Source organism: Oryzias melastigma, linkage group LG5, assembly GCF_002922805.2.
Source record: "Oryzias melastigma strain HK-1 linkage group LG5, ASM292280v2, whole genome shotgun sequence".
In the NCBI taxonomy this organism is placed as follows: Eukaryota; Metazoa; Chordata; class Actinopteri; order Beloniformes; family Adrianichthyidae; genus Oryzias; species Oryzias melastigma.
Window position 1 is genome coordinate 28,581,418 of NC_050516.1, and position 24,644 is coordinate 28,606,061.

Sequence of the window (24,644 nt, forward strand, 5' to 3'; positions counted from 1 at the left end):
TATTTGCATTCCTGTGGGTTCAGGAAAGTCTCAAACAGCCTTTTCCACTTTCATAGTAATTCAACTAAACTACCAGAGCCCAACACTGATGGAGCAACGAGATAAGAAAACTCAAATGACCCAGCAATAGTGTCGGCAGGGTATGGATCTTTTCTGGGTACTCTGCTCAGTGATTTAAAATTCACACAATTGCACCATTTATTTTTCTGGAACCATGGCAACTGCTGAAGCCCATGATGTGGCTTTTTACATTTCTTGCAGAGCTTTGAGCACCCAAGATCCCTTCTTTGTCTACAGCAGTCTGTTTGGCCAGAGGGAGCTGTCTGGTTCTGATGATCAGATCATTGGCGTTGTCCGTGTGGTGAGATATGTCCGAACCATGACACTGAAAAAGTGTCATGGGAATAGTTTAAATAAGAGTCAGAGGAAATAAGGGGGAAAAAAGCCTAAAACAATATTAAGACTATTGATAAATAATTCCACAAACTTAATTAAAACACAAAATTTAACACCTTTAGGAAATATTTGGTAAAATAAAACGTCAGGTCGGCAAGGAAGACGGGGCTGCGCGAGTGTGAGAATCCCTCAACAGATGGAAGCTGGGCGCGCATTTGAAAAAAATAAGTCCCGCTCTTTTAAACCAAACCACTGGTTTAGTACCCAAGTGACAGAAGTGTAGCCGAGAGGATCTAGTCATTTTTCAAAATAGAAGATTTTACCAAGATAAAAGATGGTTCTTCAGACTCATAATAAAACTAACTAAAACTTGTCAAATTGACGCCAAAATTAAATTAAACCCACAATATGTAAATCGAAATTGCCCAATTTGCGGAAAATCAACGAGATATATCAGTAGAGATGACATGCTAGCTTGCTGCGTTGAGTTGAGTATTTTTCCTTTTTAATTTTAGACCAAAATTAAGCATTTTATGGTAATTTTACTGTCTGCTAAACTGTCTTATTGTTTTTTTTACCATTCCAGTATGGTGTTGCCCTTTACGTATCTTGGACAATAATAAAATGCCTTTAGTGATATATCTCGTTGCGGAAAACCACCCAATCTGGCAACACTGCTGGTTGATGCACTCCCTTGTTTCCGGACCCATCACTATCAACCCTTGTGCTATCCTGGATATGCTGACGTTGGGAGTGGGGTCATCTGGACCCCACAAGACAGCACACTGAACTTTTTTTCTCATTGATTTCTTAATTCCACTGGTGTCCGTGGCAGACGTCAAATCCTGTCCACCTTCATCCACATTTATCATGGGATGGATAACATGTCAGTGTAAGGCTTGGGTCATCTGGACCCCATAAGGTGGCAAAAGGGTTAAACACTTGCACATAGATGCAAACGCCTCAGCTTCTTTGTTTCAGGTGAACTCCTGTAACATCACATTTGCTAACTTTTAAAGTTCTGACAAAAAAGTTTTTCATTTGGAATGAAGGTTGTAGAGAATGCTAAATCTATAGACTTCAAAGAAGTTAAGAAGTTTTTATTTTTTATTTTGCCGCACTGAGAGTTTTCCACTTCAGCTCAAAGATTCAACAGTTTCTCCAAGTTGCTTTTTTTAATTTTTACTCTGTATGCCGGAGATTTGACTTCATTTGTGGATGCAGCAATTAACCGTGCTCACTGACTGTGGCTTTCAGACGAGTTCCTGAGAACACGGCGTGATTTCTAAAACAGAAGTAGGTCAGTTTTTAAAGGATTGCTGCCTGAAGGCGAGAAGATGACAGACAGGCAATAATAATCCATCAGCTTCTTCCCTTGTGTGGATTTCTCTGGATTCTTTGAAGTGAATTGGCATTTAAGTGCTGAAAATGTAAAAATACTGCAGCTAAAGAGATAATATTGTTATTATTTTTTGTTGGCCTATTTCATTAAAGACAAGATAATATTTTGTTAAAGAAACAACAGGTTCAATTTTAGCCATAGAAGATTTTTATAAAGCCTCGCATTCTTCTTTGATGAATATTTCACGCGGTGTCTCGCCGTTTCTAAAAATGTTCTGTTTTGCTGGAACCGAGTTGAGGTGCCAGAACAATGCTGATGCCTTCATCTCAACTTCTATCTTATTCCATCAGAATGTGTGCCCCCCCCTCCCCCTCCCTGCACCACAGCCCTGTGTTGGAGGAAAGAGTCTTATGTGTGCAGTTTGTATAAATATGCATCAGTGGTTGGTGCAGGAGCTCCTCTGGTGATGAAATATAGCTGATTCTCCTGGGGTGCGTCTCATTAACATGCAGCACATACAGTTCAGTGATGGGAGTGACAGTGCACACTGCCTGTTGGTCAGAGTTGAAACAAGTTTTTATGGATGAGATTGCTTTATTTCACCTCTGTTTTATCTCTTGTTTCTGGGTTTCTTCTGGAAGCAACAGCTGGTTTTATGCGTTCTAGTGCAGAACTGTTTTAATGGAGTCAAAGCTAATGAACGGAGCTATATTTGAGCCCAAATGCCTTAGAGTTCAGATCCTGTACTGTACGTCTGCTACAACTTAGCTGGAAGGATGAATCATAAATGTTGCAAGAAAATGTTTTTTTAAACCTGGTCACTGGATCCCAATAACTAATAAAAAAAATAAGATATGATCTTTAAATAAGCCGAAAATCTGCCAGTAGGCTGAGAAAATTGTCTTAATTCTTATTTGATTCTCAAACTAAGAATTTTGTTGTTGAAAAACATTTTTGATCCAATCAATATTCTTGCACGACCAATTTTCTTGAAACAAGGGTCTTGTTGCTTCCTTAAAGGTTCATCACATGATTTTCTTTAGTAAACTATATCTATATATATGATCACATTTTTGCTTCGGAACACTAAAAGACACATTATTTATGATATGAGTTATTTTTGTAAACACTTTTCATATCCAGAAGTAAAACAAATCGATTTCTGAGGCTCCGCCTTTTGCTCCTTGAGGGCGCCGCCCATTTCATGAAAATGATAAAATAAGGAAGAAATGTTTTCATTCTTTTAGAATTTATTTCACAAGCATAACACTTGCAGACTTCTCTTTTATGGACCATGTAAACCTCATTCAAAAACATCCCCCATAGCAACAATGAGTTGCAAGCGGAACAAAAATAAGTTCCTCCCTTTCAAACAAAGTGTTTAACTGATTAACAGCATTATTTATTTACTGTACAATATCACTTATTTATTTCAAATAATTAGAAAATATGAATTAGAGTTGCCTTTGAAGGCAGCTACATTTTTCTTCATCAGAAAGTGTTTTTATTCGGACGTTGGGTGTTACTTTGAATTCTCAAAAAACTCCAGGAGACGAAGGCATCTCCTCAGGTTCATTTTTTGAATTTTTTGGCTCCTGTAGAAAAGGCAGTGATTGTGCCGGTTACGATGCTGTGTAGTAACTGTAGAACTCTTGAGGGGGGTTGGTGGATTAAGGTCTCGATTATTAATCTCCTGGTGAGCTGAGGAGCTGTGTGTAAGTCCAGGCCAGGGCCGGCCCTAGGCATTGGGCTACCCTGGGATAGGCGGCCGCCAAGGTCACCATCTGGTGGAAGGGGCACCAAATTGCAATGATTTTCTGTTTTTCTTTTTACAGTTTTAACACACCACTCATTTTTTGTAATTTCTTGTTAAATTACATTTCGCTTAGGGCGCCATTCAGCTCAGGGCCAGCACTGGGGGCTGGAAAAGACATGTCTGCCCCACTTGAACAAATTATAAAATTACTTGTTATATGTTACAACTGTAATTATATTGGTGACCACATAAGAAATAGAGCTTATAAGAAACTTCTCTGTTAGACCACATGTGTCAAACCTGGGGGCCAGATCCGGCCCACAGGGGAATTATATCTGCCCCTTCAGACCATTTTATATCAATATTAGTAACGGCCCCATGTTATCTTATATAATTGTGACGAGATATATTCTTGGGGATATTTATAAGTTTGATTTTCTATATAAAATGACATACAAGTAAAGAAATTTGAAGGTTATTTTCTTTTAACATTTAATTTACTTCTAAATTGTATAATTTTAGCCGAATATATTATTATGGAGAGCAAAATATTGAAAGTTATTTTAAGTTGATTTATTCTGGAATAATATTCCTGCCTGTTCTTATTCATATTTTTGTTTAAAAAGTTATATTTTTAAAGTTTTAAGAATTTCCTTTGTTATGTGTTCAATAAATGTTTTTTCCTGTTTGGCCCATGACCTTCTGTGTGTTTTGGATTTTGGCCCCTTGTTTGATCGAGTTTGACACCTCTGTGCAGAAGAAGCAAACTGAATGTTGTGGCAGTTTGAATAAATCAGCAATAAGTTCCAAGTTCTTATTGCAGCACAAAAGGCCACAAACACAACACTTGTGAATCCAAATAAATCCAAAGAGTAATCTAGCAGGATGGCCAGACCTATATTCTCGATTTAGCTGAATAGAGGTTATGGGAACAAGAACATGCTGCCTCAACAGTTTCATTTTGTCGTACCTCAGACCTTAATGCATCCCAGACTGATTTCATCTCTTCTTCATCAGTACTGGTGTTCTCATCCTTCCCTCTGAAAATGTGAAATGTGAAAAAATTCTGGATTTAGTGAGAGCTAAAGCTGTTTCTGATGTTCAGTTTGAGCTGGTTTGTTGGGCATATCTTGTTGTTCGGAGGCTGCAGCCTGCTGCAAACCAGCAATTAGGTGAATTGCTTCCTGCATCATAACCCTGATGGTCAGCGCTGCTCCTGCAGAGATCTGCTCGGCACCATTAAGCTCTGCCCTCACAAGCGGCAGCTCTGGCAGAACGGAGAGCTGAGTTTGTGTGATTATGGGCAAAGAAGAAGGTGAAAATCCTGCAGAGCGTGCTAGCTGCTGCTGCTCCCTTCTTAGCAGGAATGTCTAAAAGTGTGGCGCTGATGTGGCTTTGAACCCGTTAGCCTGAAGGGAAACTTGTTAATGAACGATAGCAGTAATACCTGCAGTCTGAACTCATCTGTTGTGAGGCAGCCGCAATTTTCAGCATCAAAGTGACTGTCAATGGCAGGTTCACTCTTACCAGAGTCAAATTTGAAGTTCAACGACTTACTGTCTTACTCGTGTGAGTTGTGCTTCTACCTGCCATTGTGCAGGCTTAAAGCTGCAGCTCTGACCCACTTTCATGGGTTCTGAAATCCAGGCTCAAACAAACAGTCCTAATTGGTAGATAGCTTGTCACTGGTGCTGCATGTAGCCCCGGCTTTCAAAATGTGCTCCGGCATGAAGTGGATTTTGAAATGTCATGAGCTCATACTGTTCTTTTCTAACAAGCAGTTTCAACTGTCTGAGAAAAGGCTTGAGGGTCCTTGTTTGCCCTCTTCATCTGAGCAGATGCAGACTTTCCCCTCGGATCTTTTTCAGTCTGTCTCCTCCAAGTTTTCCCTTTCGTTCTTGTTTATGCCCTAAAAGCTCTGCTCCAAAGATCTGTTTGCTCTGTTCCCTTCTTATAAAAGTGTATTCTGTGAAGTTTGTTCCTTTAATGTAAGACTCCTTTGTTGACTTTATGTTTGAAAATGCTTATTTGCTCATTTGCTTAGCCGTGTACGGTAGAAGGATCCATGTTAGCCTTTGCTGCTGTGGACTTCAGTGTTCCTCAACCTAAACAGCTCTGTAAAAAATGTTTTTAGTAGATGTGGCAGATTGCTAAATACTCCAGCTTTGAATTTCAATATTTCGTTATGGATATTAGTGGGTATTTTTCACAACAGATGATGTAAAGACAAATGACGGCTCTCTTTTGGAGCCACTGAAATATGAACTTAAGGCCAAGGGAGGTCTTACGTTTTTCAGCTTTTGCTTTAGAAAATTTCTGAATATACAAGTAAATAAATAAATGAATAAATACATGAAATAAAATGAAATGGATAAATTCAGACGCACACATCACGACATCCAGCCAATGCATGGAAAACATGTTTAAAAGAAGTTAAAACATTGCATTAAAAAGACTCAATTTCTAGCAGCTCTTAAAACTGTGATGGCTCTTGGATAAAAACTGTTTTTCAATCGATTTGTCCTTGATTTAATTGTTCGGTATTTTCTGCCCGATGGCAGGAGAGTACACAGATAAAGGTGGGGTGAATCCCATGAAATGTTTTCAGCTTTTCGGAGGCAGTGGGGACTGTATAGTTCAGGGGTTTGCAGCCTGCGGATCCAGAGCCATAAGTGGCTTTTTGACTCCTTCATTGTGGCTCTCTGGTTAATGAAGAATAAAAACACAACCAGAATTAAGGTGCTCCAGAGTATACAGCAGATTTTCAATTTTTGAATACATTCAAGGATTTTAAGTGTGCCTAATGGTTCAAAAATACAGCAAAAGTCAATTAATTAGCTCTGATTTAATTTTAGTTTGTTAGAATTTACAAATTTATGACTGAGATGCACCACAAATAGTTAAACTTTTTTTAAATCACGTAATAACACATTTGCTGCATTGAGATGATCCAATCATAGTGTCTTTTACTTTAAAAAGGGAGCCGTATTAACCTCTGTTGAAAGTTGTAATATTTAGGAATAGTATTTTCTCTTTATGTGTATGTTTTATTTATGCCAAAACAACAACAGTTTATATATATTTGTGTGCAACTTTGGATTTGTGCTTGTGTAATTCTTGATTTCTACGTACGAAATTCTTGATTTGAGCGCATCTTTGGATTTGTTTGCGTAACTCTTGATTTGTGCGTGTGTAATTCTGGATTTGTGCTTGCAAAATACTTGATTTCTGCATATGAAATTCTTGATTTGTGTGCAACTTTGGATTTGTGTGTGCATAACTCTAAATTTGTGCGTGTGTAATTCTGGATTTGTGCGTGCAAAATAATGGATTTCTGCGTATGAAATTCTTGATTTGTGCGCAACTTTGGATTTGTGCACAACTTTGGATTTGTGCGTGTGTAATTCTGGATTTGTGCGTGTGTAATTCTGGATTTGTGCGTGTGTAATTCTGGATTTGTGCTTGCAAAATACTTGATTTCTGCGTACGAAATTCTTGATTTGTGCGCAATTTTGCATTTGTACGTAATTCTTGATTTTAACGTACTTTTGGATTTGTGTGTGTGTAATTCTTGATTTGTGCTCAACTTTAAATTTTTAAGCAACTTTGGATTTGTGCAAGAACTACGCATGTACAAATCAAGAATTACACATGTACAAATCAAAAACTACTCACGCACATATCGGGGTGAGTCTATTTTCTCTCCATACTTAATAGGTTCTCTTATTTTGTTATTAACCATTGAAAGTAGTGAAATTACCTGAGCTGCTCACTCACATCTTGCATGAGGATGTTTGCCATACTCACAAAGTCCACGGCACCTAACTTTGATTTCACTTTAAATCAATTATTAAGTGTTTTTTCCTCTTTTTTTTACTGGCGGTTAAATAAAGGAACGAAAGTTCAAAATCGGCGTGGTTTATCTGGAGATGATGGCGTGGCCTGAGGCGGACTATCAAAGCCATTGAACCCTTTCATGTTTTCCTTTAGTTCTGGAGTTTAAAGTCTCAAACGCAGAGAACCTAAAGAGATTTGTCAGCGCTGATCTCTTGTTCCTCTCACTAGGTGGCACATTGATCAAAGCTATGCAAAAATCTGAAAGAAAGTTGCTTTAGCCTTTGCACTGCAATCAAAGGAAACTTTTTCTTTTAATCCCCTATTTTTATGTACTCTTTTTTGGCAATTCAGTAATTATACATTTTCATTTAATATGTTCAGTAATATATATATATATATTTTTTTCTTTTCTTTCTAGATTTAATCTGTTTCTCTTTCTTTAGGTCTGTCTTTTTGATTTACTTTTTAAATTATCCTTTGGTTTTGAGTTTTTAAGCACCAACAGATGATCTGCAGAAAGTTCTTTTTATATATAAAGTTGTCATCATTTTAGTAACAATGAAGAAGCAGGTGTGTTGTGTGTCTTAAAGTGACCACGTGGTGGCAGTGTTGTAACACTGCTAGTAAACACATAAGGTTAAGTGAAGTTTTACACTGTTAAATTACTATAAGATGTAATTTATAAGCTTATTTTTTTAATATTAGCTAATATTAGAGATAATATGAAGAAAAATAATGTAATAAAACGTATGTAGTTAATGCCACTGGACCTAGTGTAGGTAAATAGAATTAAATGAGGGTTGTGTAGACAACTGTTTACGTGTATTTTTGTTTATATGTCTTTAATATTTATCTAAAAGATCATTTTCCTTGTTAGATACGTTTGATTTAATTTTGTTGAATTACCAATGGGGCAGATAATGAGTTTTTCTGCTCCTTAACATAAAACAATTAATAAATAATTGTTTTATGTTTATTTAGTATTATTTCAATTATATGCATTGTTGCTACGTGAAATAACACTAAATTAAAAAAAATAAAAATAAAACTTGAGGTGGAAGAAACTTGTGCACCCAATTAATATTTTTTATTCTTGTTTTGTTGCTTTTTTTTAAACAGAGAAAGAAAAAGTCTGTTTTAAATTTCTGTCTGGAAATGTTTGATTACTTTTTCTGGACCCAATCTCATTAGAAAGAGTTTAGGAGTGGAAGAAGCCCAAAACATAACTGTGGGAACTGTGCAAATGAGAATGAAGGGTCCTTTCAGTGAATAGAGTATAGAAGTCTGGCAGACTGCCTCAGTTCCTGTCAAATACCAGATTGTTTTGGACACATTCTCCGTTTCTTAGAGCTTCACTTCCTGGAGTTAAAAAAAAAAAAAAGAAAATACACAACTCATGCAGTCTGTGCTGGTCACCCTAAACATATTCTCACAAATGATGCACTCCATGCTCACTCATGATTTGTGTCAAAAACATATTTTTTTTTCTACAACCCAAGGACATACAGTACAAATGCAAGGATCTACTACCACTCATAAAACTCTCAGGACTGACCATCAGCGAGAGAGCTGCAACCCATCAGTCTCTGTCTTTTCTAATAAAAAAAGGAAACACACAAATCTGTTGTTTCTGGTCTGCAGGCTATGAGTTTATATGCCTCTGCAAGAAAAAACATGACAGAACACGTGAAAAATCCCTCGCTGACATTTGCAAGTGAGACCGTTGTGCAGGAGGATGATGGACGAGGAAAAAGACAAAGAAAGTTTGCAGTAATGTTTACAAAAACTACATCAAATCCACAAAAAACCTACAAAATAAGAGCAGGGAGAAGCAAAGCATGCAATCAGATCTGTTACTGATCAAAGGATTCTGGTACATCCATTGCTAACTAAAACTCAGTGCAATGCTAGGAGGTAAATACATTTATCACAGAGCTTTAAGATGTATGTAAAACTGTTCACAAATGATGAAACTTTACTAAATATTTAAAAAATGGCTACCTCACTTTATCTTAAGGGTCCAACCCTTTAATACTGGAGCTCCAGTGCTTATGTTCTTTGATTCACTGTAACTTTTCAACCGCTGACATGATAATTTCTCCTTCAAAATCTGCTGGAATTATCATGTTAAAGGTTGAAAAGTTACAGTATGCTAAAGATTTTGTTTTTAAGCGTGACTGACGACTCCTCAGGTGTTAAAGAGCTAAAATAGTATATGTGTTCACTAAAACTGTAGCTCTAATAATGACTAGAACACATGTGTCAAAGTAAAGGCCCGGGGGCCGGATCCGGCCCTCTGGGTAATTCTATCCGGCCCTCCAGATCATTTTATTTTATTGTTATTAATGGCCCAATGTTTTCTTGTACTTATTTCTAACTTGTATAATTTTGACAAAATATATTTTTATGGAGAGTAAAATATTGAAAGTCATTTAAGGTTTAAGTTGATTTATTCTAGAAAGATATTTCATGCCTTTTTATTATTCATAATTATGTAAAATGTTACAGTTTTCTAGTTTTAAAAATTGTCATTTTGCTAGCTTTTTGGATTATTTTGTCATTTATTGAGACTTTTTAGGCTATTTTGGAGTTTAGCTAATTTTTCAGCTACATGCTAGCTGTTTAGGCTAATTTAGGGTTCTTTTTTGTTGTTTTTTAGGCTGTTTTGGGGTTAAGCTAATATTTACATACCAGCTGTTTTGACTAGTTATTAAAACTATTTTTTAAAAACTTTTTAGGCTGTTTTGGGGACTAATATTTACATGCTAGCTGTTTTGGCTAATTTAGGCTTTTTTTGTTTTTAGGCTATTTTGAAGTTTAGCTATTTTTTCAGCTACATGCTAGCCATTTTGGCTACCTATTTTTTTTCAGTGTTTTACACTATTTTGGCATTTAGCTATTATTTTATTTGGCTATCAGCTTCAGTGTTTTCACCTATTAGCTTTAGCGTTTTTAGCTATCAATTTCAGCATCTTCAGCTTTCAGCACTAGCAACTTCAGCGGCCAAATTCAGCTTACAGCATTCAAAGAGCATTATCGCAGGTAATGCTGTATATCTAGTTCCTAATTATATTAAAAAGTTAAGGTTTTAAATTAAAAAAAATTTAGTTTTAATGTTCAATAAATGTTTTTCCTGTTCGGCTCGAGACCTGTTTTGGATTTCGGCCCCTTGTGCGATTGAGTTTAACACCCCTAGACTTGATTCATTGAAAGTCTAAAATTCAGATTCCTGAGCCTGAAGAAATAAAAAAAAGCATGAAATTGTATATTTCCCCCCTTGTTTCTGTGTTCTGTCTCCTCAGTTGTTTCCGGATAATCCCTCGGAGGGCAACATCTCTTTGTCTTTTGCTGTTGCATCACACAGAAATGTTAACCCTCCCGGTGATGCAGCATAATGATGCATGAAAGAAAATGACAGGCTGTGTTGCAGCAGGGTTCCGATTTTTTTATTTTTTATGCAAAGCAAGTTTTTTTTTTTTTTTTTTCCAGGACAAGCTGCTTTAGGTTCAGCATTTGCTTCATCCTTCCGTATTCCTGCCTCGTGGATTTATCAGCGGACAAAGAATCTGTTTTTTTTTTTTTTAACTTCTTCTCTCTTCCTCCCACCTTATCATGGTTCCTGTTGGACTGAAAAGTGACATGTTGAAGCTCCCTAAAATTACTCTGGCAGAGGCAGACTGACTAGTAATTTTCACATTTTCTCCTCACATTTCCTGGTAGAAGAAGCCATGTAACATTTTTTTTTTTTTTATCAAGACAAATAGAAAGTGCTTCCAGATTGAATAAGGAAAGCTATTTTCTCCAAACGTGGATGCATTTGTTTGAGCGCGGTGCCCTGTAGTTACACGTATTTCACACATAAATGATAGTCTCCTTTCACAAAGTCTGAATGAGCTCACCAGCCATTACTTCGCCTCATCAGAGTTCCATTGTTGACGCTTGTTTTGTTTCTTTGGGTGGTTACAAAGATTGTAAAGAGCCGCCCAGATGCCACAGTGAGCATCTGCAGAGAGCCACCGGTGTGTGGGAGTTTCCTTCACAAAAAGTACAATATCCCTGTGATTTAAGAAGTGCAGCCATTACAGTTTGGTACATGTCAATTTTGAGACCCGCAAGGAGTAAATGAACACATGAAATCTATAATTCTTGAATGATTGCTCTTCAAAACAGAATTTTCTTTCTGTCAGGCATTTTTTTGAGCTGAAAATGAATAGTTTACTTTTGAACTGTTCTTCAGAACAGAACCATGCTGGGACAAACCCGCTATAAATCTGTTTGCTTTTGTCCGTTTCTTCAGTAACAACACTCCTCTACAGATTTTCATACAATTGATATTCGCTGATGATATCGCCTACATTGTCAAAGTTTAATTTGTGTTGAATAAAAAATGAAGTCAGATGCTTGTGTTTCTTTTGGGTTTCTTCTGGGAGAGCTTCAAATCTTCAGTTTTGTCTTTGGAATATTCTTTTGCTCCTTAAGCAATAAACTAGTTTTGTCTGAAAATGCCACTTTCAAGATTTTTTGGTGTTCATTTCATGTTTTCTAGTCTAGATTTGAGATCTACCATCTATCCGTCTCTCCATCCATCCATCCGTCCGTCCATCCATCCGTCTGTTTGTCCATCTATCTGTCTGTCAGTACATCCATCCATCAATCCGTCAGTCCATCCATCCATCAATCCGTCTTTCCGTTCAGCCCTCTGTTCATCCATGTATTTGTCAGTCCATCCATCTGTCCACCTGTTCGTCCGTCATCCATCCCTCCATCCGTCTGTCTGTACATCCATCCATCCATCCATCCGTCTATCTGTCCATCCATCCATCCATCCATCCATCCGTCTATCTGTCCATCCATCCATCCATCCATCCATCCATCCATCCGTCTATCTGTCCATCCATCCATCCATCCATCCATCCATCCATTCATCATTCCACTAGCCATGCATGCATGAAAACGTGCAAAGTTCAGACAAAATAGTGAACCAGGACCTTCTCCCTGTCATAACTCTGAAAGGGATAGAGAATTTGGAATAGAATAGAATAGAATAGAATAGAATAGAATAGAATAGAATAGAATAGAAAATACTTTATTAATCCCTTTGGAAGTCCTCAGGGAAATTCAGGTACCAGCGTCCGTACGGCACACAAATGGAGTAAAATACAAAATAGGTAAAATAGAATAACAAAATATAGTAAAAAAGACTGAAAATAAAGAAAAATAGACTGAATATAGCTAAATATGCAATAAAAAAATAATAAATAATGCACAAAATCAACATTTTCACAATAAAGTGGCTGGATGAGAAGAGAGCTCAAATAACATCATACAAGTGCTTTTTCTTCACCTAGTGGTAAAAAGCAAATCCTTTTTTAACTTGTCCAATAGCATTAAACAAACTAAAGTAAAGCCTTGAACCCCAAAGAGGAAAGGATGTGTCATCCCCTTCAAGATCATTCCTCAAAATACTTCTACGTCTGAGATCGACTTTAGAAATTTGCATATACCACATCGTCAGGCTGTTTTCAATAGCAATCAAAATCAAATCAAAAACTTTATTTATAAAATAATTTTTCATACATTCGTAACACAAAGTACTTTATAGAATAATTATAACTTTCAAGCTTAGAAGCAAAAACAAAAACCTTCACAAGTAAATTATAAAAATACACACCCCGATCCAACATCTCCCACATTATGAAACAGACATAGAACATTTAATTGAGATTAGAAATACAAATCTGGATTAAGGGTGAACTGAGGAAAATATATTATGGGGATCCGTCCACACCAGCAACCTCCTCACTCATGATCACAGAGGGCATCACCGCAGGATCACCCCCTAATTAAGAGATCCCACTGATGACAAAAAGAAGAATTCCCATGAATAGCTAAAAAAAAGTAAAAGACACCAGACACTTAAAACTCAATCAAATAGCAAAAACAACTCATAGAACTTCTAAAAGTACCTATAAGATCCTTGTCAGTGTGGGGCTGAGTTATTCAGTAACTAAACATTTTAATATCATTTCAATGTTAGATATTATGGAAACTCACTGATGTAAACTCAGAGTTGGAAACAACAATCAGGGATGAAGGAAATGTTGACATTTTTTAAAGCCAGTGAATTATTACCAAACTGAAAATTCAACTTTCATCACGTTTTTACCTATAATGCGGTCTGGTCACATAACATGTTTGTAAATTGTTCTTATTGAAACCAATTTCAAGCAGATTGTCAGAATATGTTTAAATAAAGATCAGAATTGAATGAGAATCCAGACGGAGGTGTGACAGCATGTTATTTTCAGCAGGTCGGTCGTCGTCTGGGCACAGGGGTGCAGATTGTAAATATCCAATGGAGAAATTAGAGTCCAGTCATCAGTTGACATCGTAAACGATTTAGCCTTCCCGCTTTTACACGCAGCCGCACCGCCCCGATTTGATCTACAGGACTATAAGCTGCCTGCAGGGCTGCAGCGAGCTCGTAAACATGCCCCTCTTTGCCAGGCCTCAACAGTTCAAGAGAAAGCTGAAGGTGCAGCGATAAATCTTTGATGGTTTGTTTGAGAAGCCGACCTTGTCTGTCACCAGTGAGTCACTCTGCTTCAGTCACTGGTACTCTGTATTCTCACTCATTCACAGTGTCCGCCTCCTCTTACATCATAGCTTAAGCTTTCCAAAATTGACTTTTTTTAAATTTATTGCTAAGGTGATGGAAGCTGAGAGGACTTGTGCTGGAGACGATCTCGTAAATGTTCTAATGTTTGGAACAAATGAGGTGGGCTCTGGTGGCCTCCTACAATCCACAGTGTTTCTGCTGTGTTGTGGTTCTAAATCAACCCTGTGAGAGTCGTCCATTGATCGCTTGGTTTCTCTGTGTGTGGCTCTTTCGTGCACCAGAGATGGTGATCTCAGGTCGCAATATCTGGGATCAATGCCAACAAACAAACCTCTGAACACATGGTAGAGAAGCAATCTTTCTCAAACATTAAATGTACAAAAGCAGAAACAAATGAGAAAACATGAGGAAAAAATTAACTATTGGATGACCTCCATTGTTGTTGTTAGCTTCACCCTGCATTTCCTGTGATTGTCCAACTTAGAGTGGAAATGCTCACTTAAATTGTCTGGACTATTCTAAACCAGACCAAACCAGATAGCATCGTACGAGTATTCGCTGGAGTGGCTAGCATTCATTGGAGTGGCTAGCATTTGTTGTAGTGGCTAGCATTTGTTGAAGTTACTTGAATTTGCTGAAGTGGCTAGCATTTGTTTGAGTAGCTAGCATTCGTGGGAGTAGCTAGCATTCGTGGGAGTAGCTAGCATTCGTGGGAGTAGCTAGCATTCGTGGGAGTAGCTAGCAATTGTTGGAGTGGCTAGCATTTGTTTGAGTGGCTACCATTCGTGGGAGTAGCTTTCGTTGGAGTTGCTAGCAATTGTTGGAGTGGGTAGTATTTGTTTGAGTAGCTAGCATTCGTGGGAGTAGCTACCATTCGTGGGAGTAGCTAGCATTCGCGGGAGTAGCTACCATTCGTGGGAGTAGCTACCATTCGTGGGAGTTGCTAGCAATTGTTGGAGTGGCTAGCATTTGTTTGAGTGGCTACCATTCGGGGGAGTAGCTTTCGTTGGAGTTGCTAGCAATTGTTGGAGTGGCTAGTATTTGTTTGAGTGGCTATCATTCGTGGGAGTAGCTAGCATTCGTGGGAGTAGCTACCATTCGTGGGAGTAGCTAGCATTTGTGGGAGTAGCTACCATTCGTGGGAGTTGCTAGCAATTGTTAGAGTGGCTAGCATTTGTTTGAGTGGCTATCATTCGTGGGAGTAGCTAGCATTCGTTGGAGTTGCTAGCAGTTATTGGAGTGGCTAGTGTTCTTTGGAGTGGCTTGCATTTTTTTTCTGGGGCGAGGGCTCGGTGTTTTTGTTATTAATCTAAAGGTCTGACAAAATAATGTTTATGTTATTCTCCTCTAATCCCCTAGATTTAACAATGGGGGCATAATATAAATTGGGCGCCCAGTGGAAACAAAGCTTTTAGTACTGCTTTTACAAACTCAATCCAATACGACAAATCCAAAAATAATATGAATTTTATGCATTAGTGATTGGTTTTTCTAAACATGACCACTTTGATACAAAAGAAAGAGCATTTGTTAGGATGAAAAAGTTCAACAACATTCAACTAGACAAAGTTTCAGTCTTGAAAATGCTTTGCCTCTTATCAGCCTCTTCAAAACTAAAGATGACGCTCGGGTGGGTGGCAAAATCAAGCCTGAGACGTCGTCCAGTTTAATTTTTTTAGAACTTTTTTCATTTTATCACTACCTGGATGATTGAGCATTACACCAACTTTTCGTTAGAATTTTATAGGTGAACAAAGTGTCTTGGAAGTAGTAAATCCCACACGTATAAAGAGAGTAAAAGGAGAACACTGAACACCCTTGACCCCTCATCTCAGAGACAGAAAACACTACTAATGTGTCAGGTCCTTTTGTGCTTTGGGTTTTCAACATCTCCACTTCCCTCCTCTGCAGCTGTCCAGTCACTGAACAGCCTGAACGACCAGATTGCTCAGTTCATGGTGACCCGTCCGTGCAGCCCGGCGGAGGAGGAGGAGGAGGCCTTCCTGACGGGAGAGAGGCATACCCTGAGGAAGTCGATGACATTGATGAGACACCTGCTCGTGGATGCTCAGGTACAGCCTCACTCTGCGTATCGTTAATGTCAAAAACTCAAAAACTCCCAAAAACTTGTAGCACCCACATGGGTCAACCCCCTGTGCAGGTGCATGTGACTAAGGCTTGAAGAGACAACTTTTCTCACTTGTTTGGATAAAACAATGTCTCATAGATATTTCAATAGTACGGGATTTGATCCTTTCAATCATCCAAAAAGTATCTGACACAAATAAAGCCCCACAATGATCCAACTTTTTTATCCACTCACAGTTTCATAGTTCAGCCAAACTGATGCAGAAGGTTTTAACAAATAAACAAATGTGACAAATGATGGTCTGCTGCTTCTTTATTGGTTGATACAATACGACATTTGGCCCAGAGTCCTATTGATATGTCTTATTTCCACTGAGGGGTCAAGAAGACTGGACTGGACTGGTTTGGTATTTTGAGTGCTACCATTGTAAAATGGACAAGTCAGACTGATTTTTACTATTTTTGGTTAGTTGTAGTTCTATACAGTAAAATAAAACAGACCAGTTTTGGTGGAGCTACTGTCATCACACGATGAAATTAATTAATTGATGGAACTCCCAACCATCTCGTTCTATTTTTCTATTGATTGATTGTTTGTTTAAGACAGGGACAGCATATATTGATAAAACATTGAAAAATCCAAATATATAAGATTATAGCCATTCAAGCTCATTTCCATTTTTAGTTCTTATAAAAAAAAAAGTTGATGGTCTCTAGTAAAAGGACAAATAAATTCAATACAGAAAGGATAAAAGACAACAGCTGAAACAAAAACAGCAGATGGAGTTGTCAATTTTAAAAAAACAACAGGAAATTCATAAAACATAGAAGCAACTATTAAGAAAAAAAGTAGAAAAAGGGAAACGAAAAATAGATAAATAGATGTGACAGAAAAATAAAACATAGCAAAAAGACAATAAAAACAAAACAAAACAGACAAAGAACAATTTATACAGAGGTGTGGCGGCAGCTCTGGGTCCGTTTAACAATGGAAGCGCTCAAAACACCTGGATTGAACTGGACCGGACTGCTCAGTGGAAACAAAACTCTAGAGTCCTATAGTGTCTGGTATGGATGGTGCTGCGTTACTGAACAGAAGTCACAAATGTTTCTGGGAGCTGCTGGACTCATTTTTCTAGTTTGGGATTTTTCAGAGGCTCCTAACTATAAATAAATAATATTGAGGCATTTTTTTTTTTAACTTTTAACTGTGCCCCAACCTTCAATGATTTGCTGTCAGGAGATGTAAAAACATCAAATGTCAAACTCATTGCTGCACTGTGGGAGTGTGTCTTAGTTCACCTTCTTTTTGAAAGCATTACTATTATTTTAATTTCCCCCTACAGTCTTTCAATAAAAGATAAATGTGTACCGGGACATATTTTTCTAAATAAATAAAGTAAAGAAATAAAATGATTGGGAAAGCTCACACAGAAACCCGTAGGAGCATTTTCCTCATGGAATGTGTTTTTTTTCCCATTCAGAGTTGTCGACACTGATACTTTATTTTTAATTCATTCAGCCGTTTGATGAATGATAGATGAAGCAGTGTTGAGACTGTCATTGATCAGCAGCGTCTGTTGCTGCACATTGCTGGCAGGGAAACAGTTTCTCAGATTCAGTGTCACTGATTAAGACGGAGGTAATTCGGCAAAATGTCATTGCTTTCACCTCTGCTCAGTCGCATGCCAGCCGGAGTGAGGGATTGTTAGCCTGCAGTTGGATTCAGGAACATCGCGTTGGGAGGTGATGGATGAGCAGGAACCTCAGGAGTGCTGATTATCTTTTTCAAGAAGTTGTGTTTGAAGGGAGTAGGGGGTGCCCATGGTTCATTGTTAAGTGAAGTGCTCAGACATCAGTCAGCTTGACAGATTTCTCGGCGTCTTGGTCTTGTTTGTGTCAGACCGAACACCCACCACCTTTTAAATGTTCCCTATTTTTTACTTCAGTGGAGTGTCAAATGGAGGCCTCTGACAGATGGAAGCTTATCGCTCTGAGCTGCGAGAAAATACACGAGCAGATACGAAGATTTGTTTGTACACTCCAAGCCAGCAATCATTTCCAAAAAGTAGAGATGACGCCTCGCGCCAAAGGAGATATCATACAGAAAATGTGAAGAATTTTGAACATCCACGTCAGTCAAAGGACACCATCACTGCAGGAGAAAAGGAACAAAGCTCATCAAGGAGCAAACTCAGTAGAAAAAACATAATTTAATAATGCCCTTTGTCACTCACAGTGACAGATGTGTATTTGTTCAGCAGTAACAGATAAGGACAGAAAACAGCTTTCAGGGTTGGTCTCATTTCTGGATCAGACTGACATGATCAAATCAGGATTAATGGACACTTAAAGAAACTCTTCTTAGAGAAGACATAATCTTTTCTGTAATGTTGTCAAACTAGTGTGCACAAATTGTAACGATTAATTTTAATAACAATTCGATTCATATCATAATTAGTGGTTGCTGATACAATTCATAGTCAATTTTGAACGTTCTGATTCATTGTCCTAAAATAGATCCAGTATATCTTTATCAATAAAATTCCTCCAGTGTGACTCAGAGATAAATCCCTGGTAATGAACATTTCAGGTGAAGTTTTCCAGATTCCCTCTACTTTTTGCAAAATAATCAAGTGTAAATTAAACAAGTAAACAAGAAATAATTTCAAAAAATAACATGGTCCTTGCCATCAGTACCTGATGCTGCGGGCCATAATTAATTCACATTTTAGTTTTAGTTCACTGTTGTTTTTCCACATCAAAATAAATCAATATGGACATTATTAAAACATTCTACCAGACCGTATGGTCACGTCTTTGTATAATGTTAAATTTTTCCACACATTGGACTGTAACGATGGTTTGATCATTTTTTGCTGCCGTCATGTGTGTGTTGTCCGCTGTGATGGTACTTGGTCATTTTTATGTTGTTGTAAAATAAACCTTTTTTCAATCCAAATGGGATATTTTAAGATCGGTTATAATTGATTAATTTCATTTTGAAACAACTTTAAAATGGTTTACCTCGGTTCTATTCTATTGAAATATACCAATCCATATATTGTGATATATTGCTCTATGAACTAAAATATGCTATATAATATAATATATATATATATATATATATATATATATATATATATATTAAAAATAGATTGAATATCCATATATTGCAATATATTCATGCATATAAAAATATATGGGTAAATGACTGACATATTTAAATATATTTCTTAATATATATATATATATATATTTCAATATATTGCAATATATTTTTGTTTTGTAAGGGTATATATTAAAGTTGTGTCCTGTCTTCAATAAATTGAAGCTCAAACAGATGTTTGTTACTTAGACGTGGTGGTATATTATAAATATATGGTGGTATCTGGTGGTATATTATAGATATATGGTGGTACGTGGTGGTATATTGTAGATATATGGTTGTATTTGGTGGTATATTATAGATATACAGTGGTACCTGGTGGTATATTATAGATATACAGTGGTATCTGGTGGTATATTATAAATATATGCTGGTACATGGTGGTATATTGTAGATATATGATTGTATTTGGTGGTATATTATAAATATATGATGGTACCTGGTGGTATATTGTAGATATATGGTTGTATTTGGTGGTATATTATAGATATACAGTGGTACCTGGTGGTATATTATAGATATACAGTGGTATCTGGTGGTATATTATAAATATATGCTGGTACATGGTGGTATATTGTAGATATATGATTGTATTTGGTGGTATATTGTAGATATGCGCTGGTATCTGGTGATATATTTTAGATATATGTGGTTTCTGGTGGCATATTGTAGATATATGGTGGTATCTGGTGGTAAATTATAGATATATAGTGGTAACTTGTGGTATATTGTAGATATATATGGTATCTGGTGGTATATTGTAGATATACAGTGGTATCTTGTGGTAAATTATAGATATATAGTGGTATCTTTTGGTATATTGTAGATACGTATATGGTGGTATCTTGTGGCATATTGTAGACATATGTCGTATCTGGTGATATATTGTAGATATACAGTGGTATCTGGTAGTGTATTTGAGATATATGGTGGTATCTGGTTTTATATTATAGATATATTATAGTATCTGGTGGTACATTATAGATATATAGTGGTATCTTGTGGTATATTGTAGATATATGGCGGTATCTCGATTCTTGAGGTGGACCCTCAAGAATTGAGTTGTTTCACTTCTGGGTAGGAAAAAAACTCATGAAAATACCAAATCTTTCATAAATAAATTTGTTTTTAGTGTTCCAAAGATAATATATGATCGTATATATGGATATAGTTTACACTGAAGGGCTTATTCAATGTACACTTTTTTAAAAGTCATTGTCTACTCCATAGCCGATTTTACATTTCCTTGTTATGATTCATTTTATTGCATCTGCTCATTTTTAAATTTATTTTATTGTGAATACTCATTTATCTTTTTAAAAATGTTATGTGTTTCTACTGTTTTTTTTCCCTCCTTATGCTTCTATTCCATTTTGTTTCCAACTTTATGTTTTTTATAGGGAGACAATTATACCATCAGTCCAGGGACAGCAGATGAAGAATAGCTCTCGAGCTAAATCTGGTGCATTGGCAGCAATGCTTTTTAATGAGCAATGTCCCTGTCAAATACATAAATAACTTATGAAAATCATGGTATGGCCCCTTTAAAGTAAAAGATTAGACATCCTTACATTTTGTTTATTTATTAATTATTTTTGGGGTGCTAATTTTTAATGACACCAAATTTTCAAACAAATATATGAATTCTATTTGAACATTTCACCTGCTTTAAAAAAATGCAGAAACTTAAGTCAGAGGGGATTTAATGGTTTCTCTTTAAATGCTTCCCCGCGTTTTTCATTTGCATTATTAATATCCCCGTTGCTCTTTCGGGCTGACTCATCAAATGGATTTCAGCGGCTGTGGGAGCTGCATGCCAACTTTTCTATCTGAGTTGCATTTTGGTGGACAGCAGCAAAAGTTATTCTCCGCGTTTGTGCTGCTTCACCATAACCTTTACTCTTTTAGATAAAATCATGTCTACTCATGGGAGAAGCTGAGCAAATGGTTGTCATCATGAAATTGTTTTAAAGGCTGGAATCACAGCATTTCTGCAGTACTGGAGCAGTGTGGCACACATTTACCATCCAACCCACAGTAACAAAACCAGAAACAACTTTGTCTTTCCTGGAGTTTTTTAACCTGTAGTTTATGCTCAGTCTCACCTTAGATTCAAATTCAGTGAGTTTTCAATATTCTTTTAAATTAATTGATTTTATTGTTTGAAGAAGTTTGAAGAAGTTATGGTTAACTTTTCTATGACAAAAAAAAAAATAGACTCAAAAGTGCCTGAGGCCACATTGTTGACATCTTTACATGATTTTTGTCAGTTTATGTGTTTCAAATCACAATATGTTTGCATCATTAAGCCATTTTGATTACATTTTTAGACCCCATTGGCTCCTTACAGCAGCTGATCAGACAGTTCCAGAATGTTTTGGATCACTTCAGATTTTTTAATCAGTTTTCTTTCAGTATTTTTGCAAAATAAGTGACGGGTCTTAGAATACCACATGAAAGCCTTTGTTTCAAGAGAATGAAGCATGTGGCATTGATTTTCTTCTTTAAAAAATTGATTTTGTATGTTCCACTGACCCTATGTAATCACTTATTATATGTTGTACCTCCAAAAAGAACGTAACGTTGAGGTTTAGATTGAGCTGCTGTTAAGAAAATACATCTTCAAGTGAATTGATGAGCTCCAGAAGTGAGATAAGAACGAAAGACAAACGTGCATGAAGCTGTTTCTTACTTGACGTCTTCAGTTCCACCACCTGCTGGAAAAGAAAAGTAGGTTATCTTTAACAAGATTTTTTTTTTTTCTTTAAATCTATTCTATTTGTATCTTCTTGAGTTGGGACACCAGGGAAATCCAATTAGTGGAATCAGTCGGAGAAAAACAACAGCTTTTATCTCAGCCTTCATGTCTGCTCATTTTCTTTCTATCTATTATTTCTGTGTTGTTTCTGCATGAATCACCTTATGGTCGGCTTTACTGGACTTTACTGAAGCTGCTCTTCAACCCACAGCAGTTCAAGAGTTTTAGTTGAGGTCCCACTACAATCATTTTTTGATCTATTATAAAAGCGTTCTCAGAAGGATGATGGTGTTTTTTAGCCTAAATTTAAATCAACTGTGTCGTTTTCAGTTTCTATAGAGCAGCAATAGTTACCTCTGAATTCTGGGTGGGACTTTTGGCACAGAGTAAACCGCCCCCACTACCCATCATCCCTCTGTTTACGCACTCTTGTCAAGTTTTTAGAAGGATGGTATTTGAACCCAAGGGTGCACAAAACCTATTTCAGAAGGATGTGGTACTTGACAGGAAACCAGGTGGGCAGGACCTGAACAGGAATCTCTGAGCAGAAGGGGCAGCAGCAGTGAGGCGATTCTATGCAGTGAGGCAGGAAGAATGGAGTCATTTAGAGGGGAGGGATCTGCTTTAGTCGATAATGTCTTCGGGACCCGGACAGGGGAGTCCCCAAATTTCAAGAGGTGCAGAAACAAGAGGAGGTTCAGATACGGGTAGAGTCCAGCAGATAAGGATTAGCTGGATCAGATAGAGCCGGATCAGGAGTCAGACCGAGCAGGAGAGCTGACTAATGACTGACGTTCTGGTGGAGAGGTGTGGTGAGCAGACCGTTATTAAGGCAGCTGCACAGCTTTAAGGCATGAGATTGATTGCAGGGCAGGATCATAACCGCTCTCCTGCTAGCTTACAGCCCCTCACATCCCACCCTAAAGCCTCGTTTCCACTGAGCGGTCCAGTCCGGTCCGGTATGGGAGGTATAGTACGGTACGGACCAGTTAATTCTCCACTCAGATAAGCCTCGCTTCCACTGAGCGGTTTGTTTTCACAGCACATGCGTGGTGTAGACCGTTAGCGTGTCATTGAGAAAAGCAACAACAATGGAGGTTTACTTCGTATATAACAGGAATTTAATCTTATTTGAAAAAAGAATAGCGCCACAAAGAGGAAAACAGAATCACTACCTTAGCGCTAAATTGATGCTTGCTAATGTCATCATCTCTTTCTGACAATCAAGGGTTGGCTATATCGGCTCCGCCCCATCCGTCCCGTTCTATTTTCTATGGACCTACAACGGATGGGGGCCCTCAAGAGGTACGGGTCAGAACTGCTTAATGGGTACATTTAACAATGGAAACGCTCAAAATACCGGATCGAACCGGACCAGACTGCTCTGGGGAAACGAGGCTTAATGGTACCAGTCTAAGAAAAATGGCGAGCAGGAAAACAAAGACGTTCATGGATCTATTTGTCTGCTTCTATGTCACAAATCCGATATTTTTCTAAAAGCGTTTTCTTTTTTTCTTTACTCCTAATTCACAATTTCATTAAAGAAAAACTAAACAAAAAACAATTTTAAGGTTACATTTTCTCCGTTTAGAACATCGGGTTAGCTCTTTATTTAATGATCGCCATTAGGTGGGTGGGTGAGGGGTGGGGGGTGTTGAAAATCGTAGATTTACGCTTGTTAATGAGTGACGACAGTTAATTCTTCCGATGCGCTGAAGCAGACACATTCTTGTTTCTAGACGCAGCCACAATAATTAACACACAAGCAGATGCTTTTGTTTGTAAAGGAGACGTAAACTCCGAGGTTTCAACCTCTGGCTTTGTTTTGGGTCGAGTTTACGGCTTCCCTCAGATGAAAGGATAAATACTCCAGCCCCTGTCTCTCCACCAGCCGTCGGTTTTTACGGTCCAGGATGTTTGTGGAGCTTGGGTTTCTATGGAAACGATGAGTGCTGTCACCAAGATGATCCAGATCACCACATGTGTTCTTCTCCAGATCAAAGGTGTTCACCCCAATTTCAAACAGAGCTCTGGGGATGTGAACGAGTCCACACCTCTGACAGCTTCCTCTTGAGCGACAAACACTTTTAGCCTCTTTTTTTTTTGTGTTTGGGGCTATTTTTGTCTGCCAGAAATGCATAATTGTTGCCACTGTTAATCCTTTCCACAATGTACAAAAATGTGAACTTTTAAGGTAGAATTTAGATTAAAGTTCTCCAATGAATTGAGAATAAAACGCAGATTCACACGTCCATCATTCAGCCTGAGCTTTTGCTTGAGTCGCCTCAACAGAACAGAAACATGAATTCATCCAAAAACATCATCCAATGATCCATTTTTCTCCTCGTCTTAACCTTTCTCCACATGCTTTCTGCTCTCCGTGTCATTTTGTGTTTAACCATCTTTGAAAACTTGTCATCACTTGCAACGATCTGTGGAGCTCAGCGGAGAGAGGAATCACAGATAGGATGCTTGTTATCAGAGCCACCGAGTTTGCCTGTTGACCTTTACAAGATTTAAAAGCTCCCTGCCTCCACAGCTTGTGGGGTGGTGTGAAAATCCAAGCAGCCCTCCTCTCGATCTGATTCCCCGCCAGAAGCAATAGCTCCAAGGATTTGAGCCAGATGGGCATCTGGCTCGGAGCCACATCGCTCCGACTTTCAGGGGTTTTTAATTTGA

At 37.6% G+C, this 24,644-nt stretch overlaps 1 protein-coding gene across 9 annotated transcripts in view; it reads left to right on the forward strand.

Annotated features, from left to right (window-relative positions):
* kaznb (kazrin, periplakin interacting protein b) overlaps nt 1-24,644 on the forward strand; it is a 144,968-nt gene that overhangs the window by 19,830 nt on the left and 100,494 nt on the right. For 8 of the 9 annotated variants that reach the window (XR_004947922.1, XM_036212022.1, XM_036212024.1 and 5 more), the window contains one exon: nt 15,862-16,022. Coding sequence is in view for 7 of the 9 variants with exons in the window: in XM_036212022.1 (XP_036067915.1) it covers nt 15,862-16,022 (161 nt within the window). In the remaining 2 variants the exon portion in view is untranslated. Of the gene's footprint in view, nt 1-15,861; nt 16,023-24,644 lie in introns of those variants that run through there. The other variant, XM_036212027.1, reaches the window with a different exon arrangement.